Source organism: Aquarana catesbeiana, linkage group LG01, assembly GCF_042186555.1.
Source record: "Aquarana catesbeiana isolate 2022-GZ linkage group LG01, ASM4218655v1, whole genome shotgun sequence".
Lineage (NCBI taxonomy): Eukaryota > Metazoa > Chordata > Amphibia > Anura > Ranidae > Aquarana > Aquarana catesbeiana.
The window spans coordinates 971,060,748-971,078,464 of record NC_133324.1 but is presented as its reverse complement, the minus strand read 5'-3'; the positions used below and the strand labels follow the sequence as shown (position 1 = coordinate 971,078,464).

Genomic DNA, 17,717 nt, shown 5'->3' with positions numbered 1-17,717 from the left:
TCCAAACATGAGTTCGACTCGAACATTGGCTGTTCGCCGAACAGCGAACAATTTAGGGTGTTCGCGGCAAATTCGAAAGCCCCGGAACACCCTTTAAAAGTCTATGGGAGAAATCAAAAGTGCTAATTTTAAAGGCTTATATGCATGCTATTGTCATAAAAAGTGTTTAGGGACCTGGGTCCTGCCCCAGGGGACATGCAAAAAAAGTTTTAAAAACGTCCGTTTTTTCGGGAGCAGTGATTTTAATAATGCTTAAAGTGAAACAATAAAAGTGAAATATTCATTTAAATTTCGTACCTGGGGGGTGTCTATAGTATGCCTGTAAAGGGGTGCATGTTTCCCGTGTTTAGAACAGTCTGATAGCAAAATTACATTTCTAAAGGAAAAAAAGTCATGTAAAACTACTATCGCTACTATCACTACTAATTACTGTAAAATTACTATCGCTAGCTCCGGCTATAATGAATTGTCGGTCCGGCAATACACATAAAAGTTCATTGATAAAAATGGCATGGGATTCCCCCACAGGGGAATCCCGAACTAAAATTTTTTTAAAAATGCGTGGGGGTCCCCCTAAATTTCATACCAGGCCCTTCAGGTCTGGTATGGATATTAAGGAAAACCCCACGCCAAAATTAAAAAAAAAATGGTGTAGGGGTCCCCCTCAAAATCCATACCAGACAATTAAGGTCTGGTATGGATTTTATGGGGAACCGAACCCCGTGCCAAATTTTTTTTAAAAATTGGCATGGGGTCCCCCCAAAAATCATACCAGACCCTTATCTGAGCACGCAACCTGGCAGGTCGCAGGAAAAGAGGGGGGGACGAAAGAGCGCCCCCCCTCCTGAACCCCACCAGGCCACATGCCTTCAACATTGGGAGGGTGCTTTGGGGTAGCCCCCCAAAGCACCTTGTCCCCATGTTGATGGGGAGAAGGGCCTCATCCCCACAACCCTTGCCCGGTGGTTGTGGGGGTCGCGGGCAGGGGGCTTATCGGAATCTGGAAGCCCCCTTTAACAAGGGGACCTCCAGATCCCGGCCCCCTGTGTGAATTGGTAAGGGGGTACAAATGTACCCCTACCATTTCACAAAAAAAAGTGTCAAAAAAGGTTAAACACAAGAGACAGTTTTTGACATTCTTTTATTCTTCTTTCCTCTTCTTCTTCCATCATCTTTCTTCTGGTCTTCCTTCGGTGTTCCTCTTGTTCCTCCATCTTCTTCTTCTCCATCTTCTTCTTTCTCCGCTCTTTTCATCCCGCATCTTCCTCCGGCTTCTTCTCCACTTCGTCCGCACAAGCTGCCTCAGTGGGAGTCTTCCGCCGTGTGACGCTTCGGTTCTTCTGACACTTCTTATATAACGGAGGGCGGGGCCACCCGCTGACAACACCCTCCTCTGTCTGGGAAGTCCCCGCGAAGTCCCCGTGTGTCAGAGGAGGGCGGGGTCACCGGGTGGCCCCGCCCTCCGTTATATAAGAAGTGTCAAAAGAACCGAAGCATCACACAGCGGAAGACTCCCACTGAGGCAGATCGTGCAGGCAGAGCTGAGAAGAAGCCGGAGGAAGATGCGGGACGAGAAGAGCGGAGGAAGAAGATAGAGAAGAAGAAGATGGAGGAAGAAGAAGAATACCAAAGGAAGACCAGAAAAAAGAAGATGGAAGAAGAAGAAATTAATAAAGGACTTGTCAAAAACCATCTCTTGTGTTTTTTAACATTTTTGACACTGTTTTTGTGAAATGGTAGGGGTACATTTGTACCCCATTACCAATTCACACAGGGGGGGGTGGGATCTGGGGGTCCCCTTGTTAAAGGGGGCTTCCAGATTCCGATAAGCCCCCCGCCCGCAGACCCCCACAACCACCAGGCAAGGGTTGTGGGGATGAGGCCCTTCTCCCCATCAACATGGGGACAAGGTGCTTTGGGGGGCTACCCCAAAGCACCCTCTAAAATGTTGAGGGCATGTGGCCTGGTACGGTTCAGGAGAGGGGGGTGCTCTCTTGTCCCCCCCTCTTTTCCTGCGGCCTGCCAGCTTGCGTGCTTGGATAAGGGTCTGGTATGGATTCTTGGGGAACCCCACGCCATTTTTTTTTTTACATTTTGGCATGGGGTTCCCTTAAAATCCATAACAGACCTGAAGGGCCTGGTACGGATTTTGAGGGGGGGCCCCACGCATTTTTTTTAAATTTTGGTTCGGGGTTCCCCTGTGGGGGAATCCCATGCCGTTTTTATCAATGAACTTTTATGTGTATTGCCGGACCAACAATTCATTATAGCCGGCGCTAGCGATAGTAGTTTTACAGTAGTTAGTAGTGATAGTAGCGATAGTAGTTTTACATTACTTTTTTTCCTTTAGAAATGTCATTTTGCTGTCAGACTGTTCTAAACACGGGAAACATGCGCCCCTTTACAGACATACTATAGACACCCCCCAGGTACGAAATTTAAAGGATTATTACACTTTCATTGTTTCACTTTAAGCATTATTAAACTCACTGCTCCCGAAAAAACGGCCATTTTTAAAACTTCTTTTTGCATTGATACATGTCCCCTGGGGCAGGACCCAGGTCCCCAAACACTTTTTATGACAATAACTTGCATATAAGCCTTTAAAATGAGCACTTTTGAGAATGCATGTTCGTGTCCCATAGACTTTAACAGTGTTCGCGTGTTCAAACTAATTTTTTGCTTGTTCGCGATGCGAACCAAACCGGGGGGTGTTTGGCTCATCCCTAATTACTGGTCTGAGCTCAAATGTCCACTACTACCAATTGCTGGTCTCAGCTCAAAGGTTCACTTCTACCAATTGCTGGGTTTAGCTCAAAAGTCTACTAATACTAATTGCCAGTCTCATCTTAATGGTTCACAACTACATTTTGCTGATGTCAGCTTATTGGTCCATTTATACAGTTTATCATTATTGGCTTAAAGATCAAATACTAGCTTGTCAGAGGGGCTGAAGATGCTTGAAGGTAGCTGTCTGGCCTACTGAATCTTCATTAGCCTTTGACAGGTTAAAGATATTACAAGATGTTGAGTGGAGGGAATTGTTTTATGTTGCTGTTTCAAGGTTTCCGGCACCCCTAACCCAACTGAGCCAATAAAATGTTAAGAGAAGATTGACAGGGTGGAAATCTGTCTGTCAGTTCAGTTGTCATCAGTGGGTTGTTGAGTAGTTTGGTCTAGCTGCAGGACAAATCAAATACAAAGACAGGTTCTAAAATATCCGTACCTTCTAAAATATAGGCCACTTTGTTTTTCCAGTCTTGTGATCCGGCCTCACCTGTCAGACAACACAGAGAGGTCAGTGGCCTCACTTTTTAATTTGACGAGCTTATTATGCACAGTGTTACAATACCACCCCCTGCAATGTAGTACTGCCTGGTTCACTGCTCTGCCCCTCCCCCCCTCATCCTGCCTGAATTACATTGTATAGGACATTAATACAGAAAACTTTTTTGCACTTATGTTAAAAAACAAATTTTAAGCCTGAAGATCATTTAAAAGCCTTAGGCTTGGTTCTTACAAGTGACGGCCCGTCCATGGAGGGTGCAGGGGCGCCGCCCCCTGTCCATGCATCCGGCCCCCTAATTTACATGCAGAACACCAGACATATGGATTTCTTTTTCTTTTAAGCACGTGATTAGAACCTGAGCCTCTAATTGGCTTCAAAAAAGGGGTGCTCGGGGTGTAAAAAAGCGAATTAATATTCGCTATTGTCTTCCTGGTTCTCTTCGCGGGCCAATCAGGAAGCCACGATTGGCCAGGAAGTCTAGGCCAGGGTTAAGAGTTAAGGGTTAACCACTTCAGCCCCAGAAGGTTTCACCCACCTTCCTGACCAGAGCATTTTGTGGGATACGGCACTGCGTTACTTTAACTGACAATTGTACGGTATTGCGACAATGTACACAAATAAAATTGACGTCCTTTTTTTCCCACAAATAGGTTTTTATTTTGGTGGTATTTGATCACCTCTGCGGTTTTTATTTTTTGCACTATAAACAAAAAAAAGAGCGACAATTTTGAAAAAAAAAAAAAAGAAACTTTTTACTTTCTGTTATAAAACTTATCCAATAAAAAAAATTTAAAAAATCAAATTTCTTCATCAGTTTAGGCCAATATGTATTCTTCTACATATTTTTGGTTAAAAAATATCCCAATAAGTGTATATTGATTGGTTTGCGCAAAAGTTATCGCGTCTACAAACTATAGGTAATTTTTATGGCATTTTTTATAATAGTTTTTTTTTTTTTTACTAGTAATGGCGGTGATTAGTGATTTTTAGCAGGACTGCGACATTGCCGCGGACAAATCGAACACCAAGTGACACTTTTTGGGGACCAGTGACACCAATACAGTGATCAGTGCTAATAAAATGCACTGTCACTGTACCAAGGGTTAAGTGTGCTCCTAGGGATTGTTTTCTAACTGTGTGGGGGGATGGTTTAGCTGGGGGAAGACAGAGATCTGTGTTCCTGCTTAGCAGAAACACAAGATCTCCATCTTCCTCTGTGACAGAACGGCGGTCTGCATTGTTTACATAGGCAGTTTGCCGTTCTGTCTCTCCTGTCAATGATCGGCAAGTCCCTGCGGACATCGCATCCACTGTAGATCAGGGGGCCGGATGCATGGATAGGGGGGGCGGCGCCTGTGTGCCCCTAGTTAACGACCCGCCCCTGGAGAGAAGGTATTGATCCTGTGTTTCTGCCAAGCAGGGACATGGATCCAGGCCTTCCCCTAGTAAAAGCACCTCCCTTACAGTGAGTAAGCACAGGTTAGGCACACAGTTATCCCTTTGATCACCCCTGATGTTAACCCCTTCCCAGCCAGTGTCATTAGTACAGTAATGCCCTGTACACACGATAGGACTTTCTGGCGGAAAATGTGCGATCGGAGCTTGTTGTCGGAAATTCCGACCGTGTGTGTTCTCCATCTGACTTTTTCCATTGAAATTTCCGACACACAAAGTTTGAGAGCTGGATCTAAAATTTTCCGACAACAAAATCCGTTCATGTAAATTCCAATTTTGTGTAGACAATTCCGACGCACAAAGTGCCACGCATGCTCGGAATCAAGCAGAAGAGCAGCGCTGGCTATTGAACTTCATTTTTCTCAGCTCGCCGTACGTGTTGTACATCACCGCGTTCTTGACGTTCGGAATTTCCGACCATCTTTGTGTGACCGTCAGCATGCAAGACAAGTTTGAGCCAACATCCATCTTAAAAAATCCATCGTTTTGTTGTCAGAATGTGCGATTGTGTGTACGAGGCATGACAGTGCATATTTTTAGCACCGATCACGGTATTGGTGTCACTGGTTCCCAAAAAGTGTTAAAAGTGTCAGATTATACACCGCAATATCGCAGTCCCGATATAAGTCGCTGATCGTCCTCGCCATTACTAGTAAATAAATAAATACATCTATCCCATAATTTGTACACGCTATAACTTTTGCGCAAACCAATCAATATCCGCTTATTGGGATTTGTTTTACCAAAAACATGTGGCAGAATACATATTGACCTAAACTGAGGAAAAAAATTGATTTTTGACATTTTTTTGTATTGAGGTGAGGTCTGCTCGGGCCTGCAGCACACCACTCAGCGCCAAATAAATTAATTGATGTCAAGAGAGAGCACAACTAAAGACTGGGGGAGATAATAACACTCAGTATCTATACAGAGTGATTTAAAAAACAGCAGCCGTTTTAAAAAATCATAAGATTGAAAACAAATATTAATAATAATAGTATATATAAACCAGACAGGTAGACGTATACTATAAACAGCGCTAAATGTTGAGCAAAGATAAATATAAATCATGCGGCCAACTACGCACAAAAGTATTCAAACAGAGAGGTAGAGAGTCTGTGACGTGCTCAGAAAAAAGTCCATCAGTGACAATGCAGTCGTAACTCAGTGTGCGCCTTCCACCGGTCAGCAGAATTTCACCCTGTGTTGACACTCTCCCCCTAGGGGATCGAACTCACCAGATCTGTTAATTTTAAAAGCATCCAAGAACAAAAGCAAAGGATCTTCTCAGCACCACTCTCTCAGTACCACTCCTGGGGGTTCAGGAGGGAGGTCACAACTCCAAACAGATGAATGCCAAAAAGAGAAAATTGTGTGCACATAGCGTAATTCTGTTTATTAAATTGTACCCCACAATCTTCATAAAAAACCCCTCATTCTAAATACATACACAATAAAAGCAGTTAAACAAGCAAAAACGTAAATGGGTAGCGTGTCACCGTTCTGGAAGCCGGCCGGTTCGATATCCAGGGAAACAGTTCACTTCCTGGTTGTGGATCAGGCCGAGGTGGAACGCATACCTCACTTCCGGCGTCGTGTAAGCCACACCCTGACGCGTTTCGTCATATCCTGACTTCGACAGAGGGCGTGGCTACACGGCGTCATTCAAGGCTTATATCACCCGCCCCAATCACAACTACCAATCGCGGAACAGCCGGCCCGACGTCAGGCGCACGACGTCAGACACGGAGCTCAGCGGTGGCTCAGCATAGGAAGCAAAAAGGGGTGGGCATGTCAAACCTTGCTGCACATAGTCTGTGACTGTGGCGATGTGTCAGGAACAACGAGCGATCGCTCATCTCATAGGTCCACACAGCGCACATACCTACACAGTCACTAGCTGGCACAGCAAACAGAAATCACTGCAATACAGACAAACATGTTTATATAAACTTGAAGATTACTCAGATATCAACATAATCTTAGTGATAGAGCGAACATTTACAAGCTATAATTTCATAAATATTTACCAGCATAAGAGAAATTAGTTAAATGAACATTATATATTAAAAAACATATCCCGATCAAGGGACATGAAGATAATAAATAATAAATTAAAAAACATCAGTATCAAAAAAAAAAAAAAAAAAAAAAAAAGGAACAGTATCTGAAAAAGGAATATACATCTATATCCTTCAGAGATGACAACATATCACACATATATATACTAGACGTCAAACTGGGGGTCATGAAAAGATGACAATATAAATAAATAAATAATAAACATTCATTAAAAAGCTCTGCTACAGAGATAATCATTGCTCAGATAATAAACACTGCAATCAATAAAATTACCCAAAAAATATATAAATAAAAGATTGCTTTTAGGAATCACTGATAAAACAGTTGCTTTTAGGAATCACTGATAAAACAGTTGATGTCTAGGTCAACGTTTAACCCCTTTGGCGACAAGGTATCAGCCAGGAATATCCACTGGGTCTCTCTTTTGGAGAGATCCCGAACCAGATTCGAACCCCTCCATTTCTGCTTGAGGTGGTCAATACCCCAAAACTTAAGACCCGACGGGTCCCGATTATGCTTAAGCTTGAAATGTAAAGAGACGTTATGGTCTTTAAAGCCCAGCTTGATATTGGCTATGTGCTCAGCAATTCTTACTCTTAAAAGCCTTTTTGTGCGCCCGATATAGATCAAATCGCATGGGCATTGAAGAGCATACACCACGTGGGACGTATTGCATGTGATGAATTCACCAATGGCAAATTCCCTGCCATTAGAGGTCGACCTAAAATTTTCCACAGCTCTGAGAGGACTATTGACCTCTCTGCAAGCTCGACATCGTCTACAGCTAAAAAAACCTTTTCTGTCCCAGAAAGTGGGCAACCTGGACGGGGGGTCAAGAACTTTCTGCACTATTTTATCGGCAATACTCAAAGACTTTCTGTAAATAAACTTGGGTCTGTGTGGCAAGACCGAGTGTAGAACTCTATCCATCAATAAAACATGCCAATGGGACATAATAATGTCCTCCACCTCCCTATACTGGGAATGGAACTCTGATATAAAGCTCCATTCGTGGCTTTCTCTAGCCATTACGAGTGGAGCCTCATCCAGCAAGGCGGCTCTAGGTTGGAGAGCTAGTTCATGTATAATGGAGTCTAGCATCGTCTCTTGATACCCCTTCTCCATGAATTTCTTCTTTAAAACCTGGGCTTGCACTAGAAAATCCGTATCTTCCGAACAATTCCTTTTTATTCTCGTTAATTGGCCCTTGGGAATGTTCTTAAGCCACATCGGATGGTGGCCACTCGTGATAGGTAAGTAGCTATTAGAGTCGGTGGGCTTGAAGTAAACTTTGGTTGCCAGACCATTCCCTTTCCTAAAAATAGTGACATCCAAGAAGTGTATGTCACTCTTGCTGGCCTCACTGGTTAATACAATATTATTAGTGTTAGAATTAAGTTCTCTCAAAAATTCATGGAGGCTATCACTAGTACCATCCCAGATAAAGAACAAGTCATCTATATACCTCCTGTATAGCAATAGCTGATGGCGGGCAACCGAAAAAATAGTTTTGTCCTCCCACTCCCCCATAAACAAGTTTGCTATACTGGGGGCAAACTTGGCCCCCATAGCTACGCCTCTACATTGAGAATAGAACTGGCCGTCAAACCAAAAGAAATTATGGCCTAAACAAAAATCCAGAGCATTCCTAATAAAGACTTTATGTCTGTGTGGCAGGTCATCCCGCTGAGATAGAGCCCAATTAAGCGCTAAGAGGGCATCGTCATGTTGGATCACTGAGTAAAGTGATGCCACATCAGCAGTTACTAGATATACTTCTTGTTTCCCAGTTAGGTCAATCTGCTGCAAGATTTGTAGAAGACTTTTAGTGTCTCTAAGATATGCCTTGGTACACACAACACTGTCTTGTAGGAAATGGTCAAGGTATTGGCCCATACGAGATGTAATGGAACCAATCCCATTCACAATAGGCCTGCCAGGAGGGTTATTCAAATCTTTATGTATCTTTGGTAGAGTGTAGATCGTAGGGATCCTACTACTACTCGGTACCAGGTATTTCCTCTCACGATGAGAAAGGACACCTGAAGCATACCCACTCTCAACTAAAACTCTGAGATCTTTCTCATACTGCACGGTAGGATCTTTCGCCAATTTCACATAGGTATTGCTATCGTTCAGCATTTCAGTGAGTTGATCGTGATAAAACTGCTTATCTAAAATTACTACACCTCCTCCCTTATCGGCAGGCCTAATGACAATTTCCTTCCTTTTCTCAAGCATATTAATCCCATCTAATATGTACTGGGGGTTTACCTTCCTTTTCGGTACTATATGCTCAAGATCACGTGTCACTAGTCCTTTAAACACATCTATATTCTGATTCGCACTATTCAAGGGATTAAACAATGACAGTATAGCAAACTTGTTTATGGGGGAGTGGGAGGACAAAACTATTTTTTCGGTTGCCCGCCATCAGCTATTGCTATACAGGAGGTATATAGATGACTTGTTCTTTATCTGGGATGGTACTAGTGATAGCCTCCATGAATTTTTGAGAGAACTTAATTCTAACACTAATAATATTGTATTAACCAGTGAGGCCAGCAAGAGTGACATACACTTCTTGGATGTCACTATTTTTAGGAAAGGGAATGGTCTGGCAACCAAAGTTTACTTCAAGCCCACCGACTCTAATAGCTACTTACCTATCACGAGTGGCCACCATCCGATGTGGCTTAAGAACATTCCCAAGGGCCAATTAACGAGAATAAAAAGGAATTGTTCGGAAGATACGGATTTTCTAGTGCAAGCCCAGGTTTTAAAGAAGAAATTCATGGAGAAGGGGTATCAAGAGACGATGCTAGACTCCATTATACATGAACTAGCTCTCCAACCTAGAGCCGCCTTGCTGGATGAGGCTCCACTCGTAATGGCTAGAGAAAGCCACGAATGGAGCTTTATATCAGAGTTCCATTCCCAGTATAGGGAGGTGGAGGACATTATTATGTCCCATTGGCATGTTTTATTGATGGATAGAGTTCTACACTCGGTCTTGCCACACAGACCCAAGTTTATTTACAGAAAGTCTTTGAGTATTGCCGATAAAATAGTGCAGAAAGTTCTTGACCCCCCGTCCAGGTTGCCCACTTTCTGGGACAGAAAAGGTTTTTTTAGCTGTAGACGATGTCGAGCTTGCAGAGAGGTCAATAGTCCTCTCAGAGCTGTGGAAAATTTTAGGTCGACCTCTAATGGCAGGGAATTTGCCATTGGTGAATTCATCACATGCAATACGTCCCACGTGGTGTATGCTCTTCAATGCCCATGCGATTTGATCTATATCGGGCGCACAAAAAGGCTTTTAAGAGTAAGAATTGCTGAGCACATAGCCAATATCAAGCTGGGCTTTAAAGACCATAACGTCTCTTTACATTTCAAGCTTAAGCATAATCGGGACCCGTCGGGTCTTAAGTTTTGGGGTATTGACCACCTCAAGCAGAAATGGAGGGGTTCGAATCTGGTTCGGGATCTCTCCAAAAGAGAGACCCAGTGGATATTCCTGGCTGATACCTTGTCGCCAAAGGGGTTAAACGTTGACCTAGACATCAACTGTTTTATCAGTGATTCCTAAAAGCAACTGTTTTATCAGTGATTCCTAAAAGCAATCTTTTATTTATATATTTTTTGGGTAATTTTATTGATTGCAGTGTTTATTATCTGAGCAATGATTATCTCTGTAGCAGAGCTTTTTAATGAATGTTTATTATTTATTTATTTATATTGTCATCTTTTCATGACCCCCAGTTTGACGTCTAGTATATATATGTGTGATATGTTGTCATCTCTGAAGGATATAGATGTATATTCCTTTTTCAGATACTGTTCCTTTTTTTTTTTTTTTTTTTTTTTTTTTTTTGATACTGATGTTTTTTAATTTATTATTTATTATCTTCATGTCCCTTGATCGGGATATGTTTTTTAATATATAATGTTCATTTAACTAATTTCTCTTATGCTGGTAAATATTTATGAAATTATAGCTTGTAAATGTTCGCTCTATCACTAAGATTATGTTGATATCTGAGTAATCTTCAAGTTTATATAAACATGTTTGTCTGTATTGCAGTGATTTCTGTTTGCTGTGCCAGCTAGTGACTGTGTAGGTATGTGCGCTGTGTGGACCTATGAGATGAGCGATCGCTCGTTGTTCCTGACACATCGCCACAGTCACAGACTATGTGCAGCAAGGTTTGACATGCCCACCCCTTTTTGCTTCCTATGCTGAGCCACCGCTGAGCTCCGTGTCTGACGTCGTGCGCCTGACGTCGGGCCGGCTGTTCCGCGATTGGTAGTTGTGATTGGGGCGGGTGATATAAGCCTTGAATGACGCCGTGTAGCCACGCCCTCTGTCGAAGTCAGGATATGACGAAACGCGTCAGGGTGTGGCTTACACGACGCCGGAAGTGAGGTATGCGTTCCACCTCGGCCTGATCCACAACCAGGAAGTGAACTGTTTCCCTGGATATCGAACCGGCCGGCTTCCAGAACGGTGACACGCTACCCATTTACGTTTTTGCTTGTTTAACTGCTTTTATTGTGTACGTATTTAGAATGAGGGGTTTTTTATGAAGATTGTGGGGTACAATTTAATAAACAGAATTACGCTATGTGCACACAATTTTCTCTTTTTGGCATTCATCTGTTTGGAGTTGTGACCTCCCTCCTGAACCCCCAGGAGTGGTACTGAGAGAGTGGTGCTGAGAAGATCCTTTGCTTTTGTTCTTGGATGCTTTTAAAATTAACAGATCTGGTGAGTTCGATCCCCTAGGGGGAGAGTGTCAACACAGGGTGAAATTCTGCTGACCGGTGGAAGGCGCACACTGAGTTACGACTGTATTGTCACTGATGGACTTTTTTCTGAGCACGTCACAGACTCTCTACCTCTCTGTTTGAATACTTTTGTGCGTAGTTGGCCGCATGATTTATATTTATCTTTGCTCAACATTTAGCGCTGTTTATAGTATACGTCTACCTGTCTGGTTTATATATACTATTATTATTAATATTTGTTTTCAATCTTATGATTTTTTAAAACGGCTGCTGTTTTTTAAATCACTCTGTATAGATACTGAGTGTTATTATCTCCCCCAGTCTTTAGTTGTGCTCTCTCTTGACATCAATTAATTTATTTGGCGCTGAGTGGTGTGCTGCAGGCCCGAGCAGACCTCACCTTGATATTTGTTTGTCCTTTCTTGGCAGCCATGGATGCGTTGATGTTTTTGAGTAGTAGAACTATAGATATTGGAAATGTTTTTGCAGTTAATGAGCAGACCACTGCACAGACCAATATCAATAGTGTGCTTACCTCTTTGGGAAATGCATTAGAGAAACAAGTCCGCACATGGTGGGACATCTGTGCGTTTGAACAATATGTTAAAGAAAAAATTATAGTTAGGAGCCTTAGGTGGGACGTAGTTCCCCAAGATGGGCTGGATGATCCGGAATCCATGAAAGAATGGTTTGATTTTTTTACAGGTATGGGATTCAAGTTGCAGGATTTGGTTCTTGCACGTAAACGAAAAAAGATGTCTATTTTAGAGGGTAAAATTAATGAGTTTCGCTTGCAACTAGATCCAATAAAAGATACGCAACAAGTAGTGGACTTTAATGTCCGTATTAAAAAGAAACTTGAAAAGGTTGATAAAGATACGCAGAAAAAGAAAGCCAAGAAATTCCAGAGGGATCTGGCTGATTTCAGATCTGGCTCTGTATATCTTTGGCAACAAATCAAGAACAATGAGAATGTCCATCCTAGGAGAGGGTCTGCACAAACAGCACACCCCTCTATTAATTTACAAGGCCCTGTACCTTCTGAGGAGGATGGAGGAAGGGAGGATGTATCTAGCCGTCCCCCTCAGGCTTACTCCACCCCAGTTAGGAGTGGTAGAGGACGTGGTAGATCGGTTGATAGGAGAAATTTACCCACTGATCCCCACTACCCCACACCCTCTAACAGCCATTACCAAGTCCCCGTTTATAACAGATACGAACCCCTGAGGGATAATGGTGATAGAACTAATTACCATTCCCCTCGTCCTTTTTTAGGGAGGGGGAGGGGCTGGCAGAAACGGGGTCGAGGTTATCTTCAACGCAGGGGGAGGCCCCCGTCCCATCCACAGCCGAGACAGTCCTATGCAGAACCGCAATGGAAGGAGTACCCCCGTTGGGAGAGGAATTATGCCGAGAATCCCAATCCCTGGAGAGGAGAACAAGGGGCTGCAGGGCAGGGCGAAGGGCCCAGAAAAAGAAGGAGAGAGCAGGATTAGGGGGTATTTTTAACCTTAGTAAGGTGGCTTTATCACACAAGGAAACGAATATTTTGCATCTGGGTCTCAAATGCGGCCTTAAAAGGCCGATTAATAAGTTCAATGTGTTCATTGATGTACACAAGTACATTAGAAAGCTAAATATTAAAAAATACTTTCTGAATAAAAATTCCCAACCTGTCAATGCTACAAATCTGGCCTCGGTACCGATTGACAGTGGACTAAAGAATAAGTCATTGTTTAATCCCTTGAATAGTGCGAATCAGAATATAGATGTGTTTAAAGGACTAGTGACAAGTGATCTTGAGCATATAGTACCGAAAAGGAAGGTAAACCCCCAGTACATATTAGATGGGATTAATATGCTTGAGAAAAGGAAGGAAATTGTCATTAGGCCTGCCGATAAGGGAGGAGGTGTAGTAATTTTAGATAAGCAGTTTTATCACGTTCAACTCACTGAAATGCTGAACGATAGCAATACCTATGTGAAATTGGCGAAAGATCCTACCGTGCAGTATGAGAAAGATCTCAGAGTTTTAGTTGAGAGTGGGTATGCTTCAGGTGTCCTTTCTCATCGTGAGAGGAAATACCTGGTACCGAGTAGTAGTAGGATCCCTACGATCTACACTCTACCAAAGATACATAAAGATTTGAATAACCCTCCTGGCAGGCCTATTGTGAATGGGATTGGTTCCATTACATCTCGTATGGGCCAATACCTTGACCATTTCCTACAAGACAGTGTTGTGTGTACCAAGGCATATCTTAGAGACACTAAAAGTCTTCTACAAATCTTGCAGCAGATTGACCTAACTGGGAAACAAGAAGTATATCTAGTAACTGCTGATGTGGCATCACTTTACTCAGTGATCCAACATGACGATGCCCTCTTAGCGCTTAATTGGGCTCTATCTCAGCGGGATGACCTGCCACACAGACATAAAGTCTTTATTAGGAATGCTCTGGATTTTTGTTTAGGCCATAATTTCTTTTGGTTTGACGGCCAGTTCTATTCTCAATGTAGAGGCGTAGCTATGGGGGCCAAGTTTGCCCCTAGTATAGCAAACTTGTTTATGGGGGAGTGGGAGGACAAAACTATTTTTTCGGTTGCCCGCCATCAGCTATTGCTATACAGGAGGTATATAGATGACTTGTTCTTTATCTGGGATGGTACTAGTGATAGCCTCCATGAATTTTTGAGAGAACTTAATTCTAACACTAATAATATTGTATTAACCAGTGAGGCCAGCAAGAGTGACATACACTTCTTGGATGTCACTATTTTTAGGAAAGGGAATGGTCTGGCAACCAAAGTTTACTTCAAGCCCACCGACTCTAATAGCTACTTACCTATCACGAGTGGCCACCATCCGATGTGGCTTAAGAACATTCCCAAGGGCCAATTAACGAGAATAAAAAGGAATTGTTCGGAAGATACGGATTTTCTAGTGCAAGCCCAGGTTTTAAAGAAGAAATTCATGGAGAAGGGGTATCAAGAGACGATGCTAGACTCCATTATACATGAACTAGCTCTCCAACCTAGAGCCGCCTTGCTGGATGAGGCTCCACTCATAATGGCTAGAGAAAGCCACGAATGGAGCTTTATATCAGAGTTCCATTCCCAGTATAGGGAGGTGGAGGACATTATTATGTCCCATTGGCATGTTTTATTGATGGATAGAGTTCTACACTCGGTCTTGCCACACAGACCCAAGTTTATTTACAGAAAGTCTTTGAGTATTGCCGATAAAATAGTGCAGAAAGTTCTTGACCCCCCGTCCAGGTTGCCCACTTTCTGGGACAGAAAAGGTTTTTTTAGCTGTAGACGATGTCGAGCTTGCAGAGAGGTCAATAGTCCTCTCAGAGCTGTGGAAAATTTTAGGTCGACCTCTAATGGCAGGGAATTTGCCATTGGTGAATTCATCACATGCAATACGTCCCACGTGGTGTATGCTCTTCAATGCCCATGCGATTTGATCTATATCGGGCGCACAAAAAGGCTTTTAAGAGTAAGAATTGCTGAGCACATAGCCAATATCAAGCTGGGCTTTAAAGACCATAACGTCTCTTTACATTTCAAGCTTAAGCATAATCGGGACCCGTCGGGTCTTAAGTTTTGGGGTATTGACCACCTCAAGCAGAAATGGAGGGGTTCGAATCTGGTTCGGGATCTCTCCAAAAGAGAGACCCAGTGGATATTCCTGGCTGATACCTTGTCGCCAAAGGGGTTAAACGTTGACCTAGACATCAACTGTTTTATCAGTGATTCCTAAAAGCAACTGTTTTATCAGTGATTCCTAAAAGCAATCTTTTATTTATATATTTTTTGGGTAATTTTATTGATTGCAGTGTTTATTATCTGAGCAATGATTATCTCTGTAGCAGAGCTTTTTAATGAATGTTTATTATTTATTTATTTATATTGTCATCTTTTCATGACCCCCAGTTTGACGTCTAGTATATATATGTGTGATATGTTGTCATCTCTGAAGGATATAGATGTATATTCCTTTTTCAGATACTGTTCCTTTTTTTTTTTTTTTTTTTTTTTTTTTTTTTTGATACTGATGTTTTTTAATTTATTATTTATTATCTTCATGTCCCTTGATCGGGATATGTTTTTTAATATATAATGTTCATTTAACTAATTTCTCTTATGCTGGTAAATATTTATGAAATTATAGCTTGTAAATGTTCGCTCTATCACTAAGATTATGTTGATATCTGAGTAATCTTCAAGTTTATATAAACATGTTTGTCTGTATTGCAGTGATTTCTGTTTGCTGTGCCAGCTAGTGACTGTGTAGGTATGTGCGCTGTGTGGACCTATGAGATGAGCGATCGCTCGTTGTTCCTGACACATCGCCACAGTCACAGACTATGTGCAGCAAGGTTTGACATGCCCACCCCTTTTTGCTTCCTATGCTGAGCCACCGCTGAGCTCCGTGTCTGACGTCGTGCGCCTGACGTCGGGCCGGCTGTTCCGCGATTGGTAGTTGTGATTGGGGCGGGTGATATAAGCCTTGAATGACGCCGTGTAGCCACGCCCTCTGTCGAAGTCAGGATATGACGAAACGCGTCAGGGTGTGGCTTACACGACGCCGGAAGTGAGGTATACGTTCCACCTCGGCCTGATCCACAACCAGGAAGTGAACTGTTTCCCTGGATATCGAACCGGCCGGCTTCCAGAACGGTGACACGCTACCCATTTACGTTTTTGCTTGTTTAACTGCTTTTATTGTGTACGTATTTAGAATGAGGGGTTTTTTATGAAGATTGTGGGGTACAATTTAATAAACAGAATTACGCTATGTGCACACAATTTTCTCTTTTTGGCATTCATCTGTTTGGAGTTGTGACCTCCCTCCTGAACCCCCAGGAGTGGTACTGAGAGAGTGGTGCTGAGAAGATCCTTTGCTTTTGTTCTTGGATGCTTTTAAAATTAACAGATCTGGTGAGTTCGATCCCCTAGGGGGAGAGTGTCAACACAGGGTGAAATTCTGCTGACCGGTGGAAGGCGCACACTGAGTTACGACTGCATTGTCACTGATGGACTTTTTTCTGAGCACGTCACAGACTCTCTACCTCTCTGTTTGAATACTTTTGTGCGTAGTTGGCCGCATGATTTATATTTATCTTTGCTCAACATTTAGCGCTGTTTATAGTATACGTCTACCTGTCTGGTTTATATATACTATTATTATTAATATTTTTTTTTATTGGATGTGTTTTATAGCAGAAAGTAAAGAAATTGTTGTTTTTTTTTTTTAATTGCCAATGTTTTTTTGTTTATAGTGTAAGAAATAAAAACTGCAGAGGTGATCAAATACCACCAAAAGAAAGCTCTATTTGTGGGGAAAAAAGGACATCAATTTTATTTGGGTGCAGCGTCGCACGACTGTGCAATTGTCAGGTAAAGCAACGCAGTGCCGTATCGCAAAAAAATGGTCTGATCATGAAGGGGGTAAATCTTCCAGAGCTGAAGTGGTTATTAATGTCATTATCATGTGGATGAGGGAAAAAGGGGTGCCAGGGAACGTGAAATGTAAGCAGATTTAACTTACCTGGAAGAGCGGAAAGGAGGGCTGATATGTAGAGGGGCTTTTCTATCTGACAATAGTAAGTCTCGACTTTTTCCTCTCCTGATTTCTGTGTCTTGCATTTGACTTCCTGGGGTTTCATATCACTGTTGACATTGTTCGGACTTACTGAGCAGATGATTTCTTTGTTATCACACCATAAATGAATTTCCTTCTCATAACCTTCCGTAGGGCTCTGGTGGTCATCACTGCAGGTGACTGAGTCCTTCCTACTTCTCCCCCTGAGACACATTACAGATTCTCCATCAGAGAGTCCTGGAAAAGGAGATTAGGTTTAAATATGATGCAGTGTAGTTTATGGCTCACCCGAGGAAAGAAGGAGGTCAGAGGAAACAACCTTTACTGTAATAAGTATAAGGAAACCCCAAAAAGAAGACAAAGTGATATACAGTATATGATATGCTGAAATTCAGACCGATACATGGATAAAAACAGTTTTATTCCATCAATAAAACAAAGCTTACTTAATAAATGCGTCTATAAACGAGGGGCATTCAAGTGGGACTT

At 42.4% G+C, this 17,717-nt stretch overlaps 1 protein-coding gene across 5 annotated transcripts in view; it reads right to left on the bottom strand.

Annotated features, from left to right (window-relative positions):
• Nucleotides 1-17,717, bottom strand: part of LOC141122866 (uncharacterized) — a 77,854-nt gene that overhangs the window by 47,144 nt on the left and 12,993 nt on the right. For all 5 annotated transcript variants that reach the window (XM_073612010.1, XM_073612015.1, XM_073612012.1 and 2 more), the window contains exons 2-3: nucleotides 17,175-17,465; nucleotides 3,227-3,277 (exon numbers count right to left, since the gene is read on the bottom strand). In XM_073612010.1, the coding sequence (XP_073468111.1) occupies nucleotides 3,227-3,277; nucleotides 17,175-17,465 (342 nt within the window). The remainder of the gene's footprint in view (nucleotides 1-3,226; nucleotides 3,278-17,174; nucleotides 17,466-17,717) is intronic.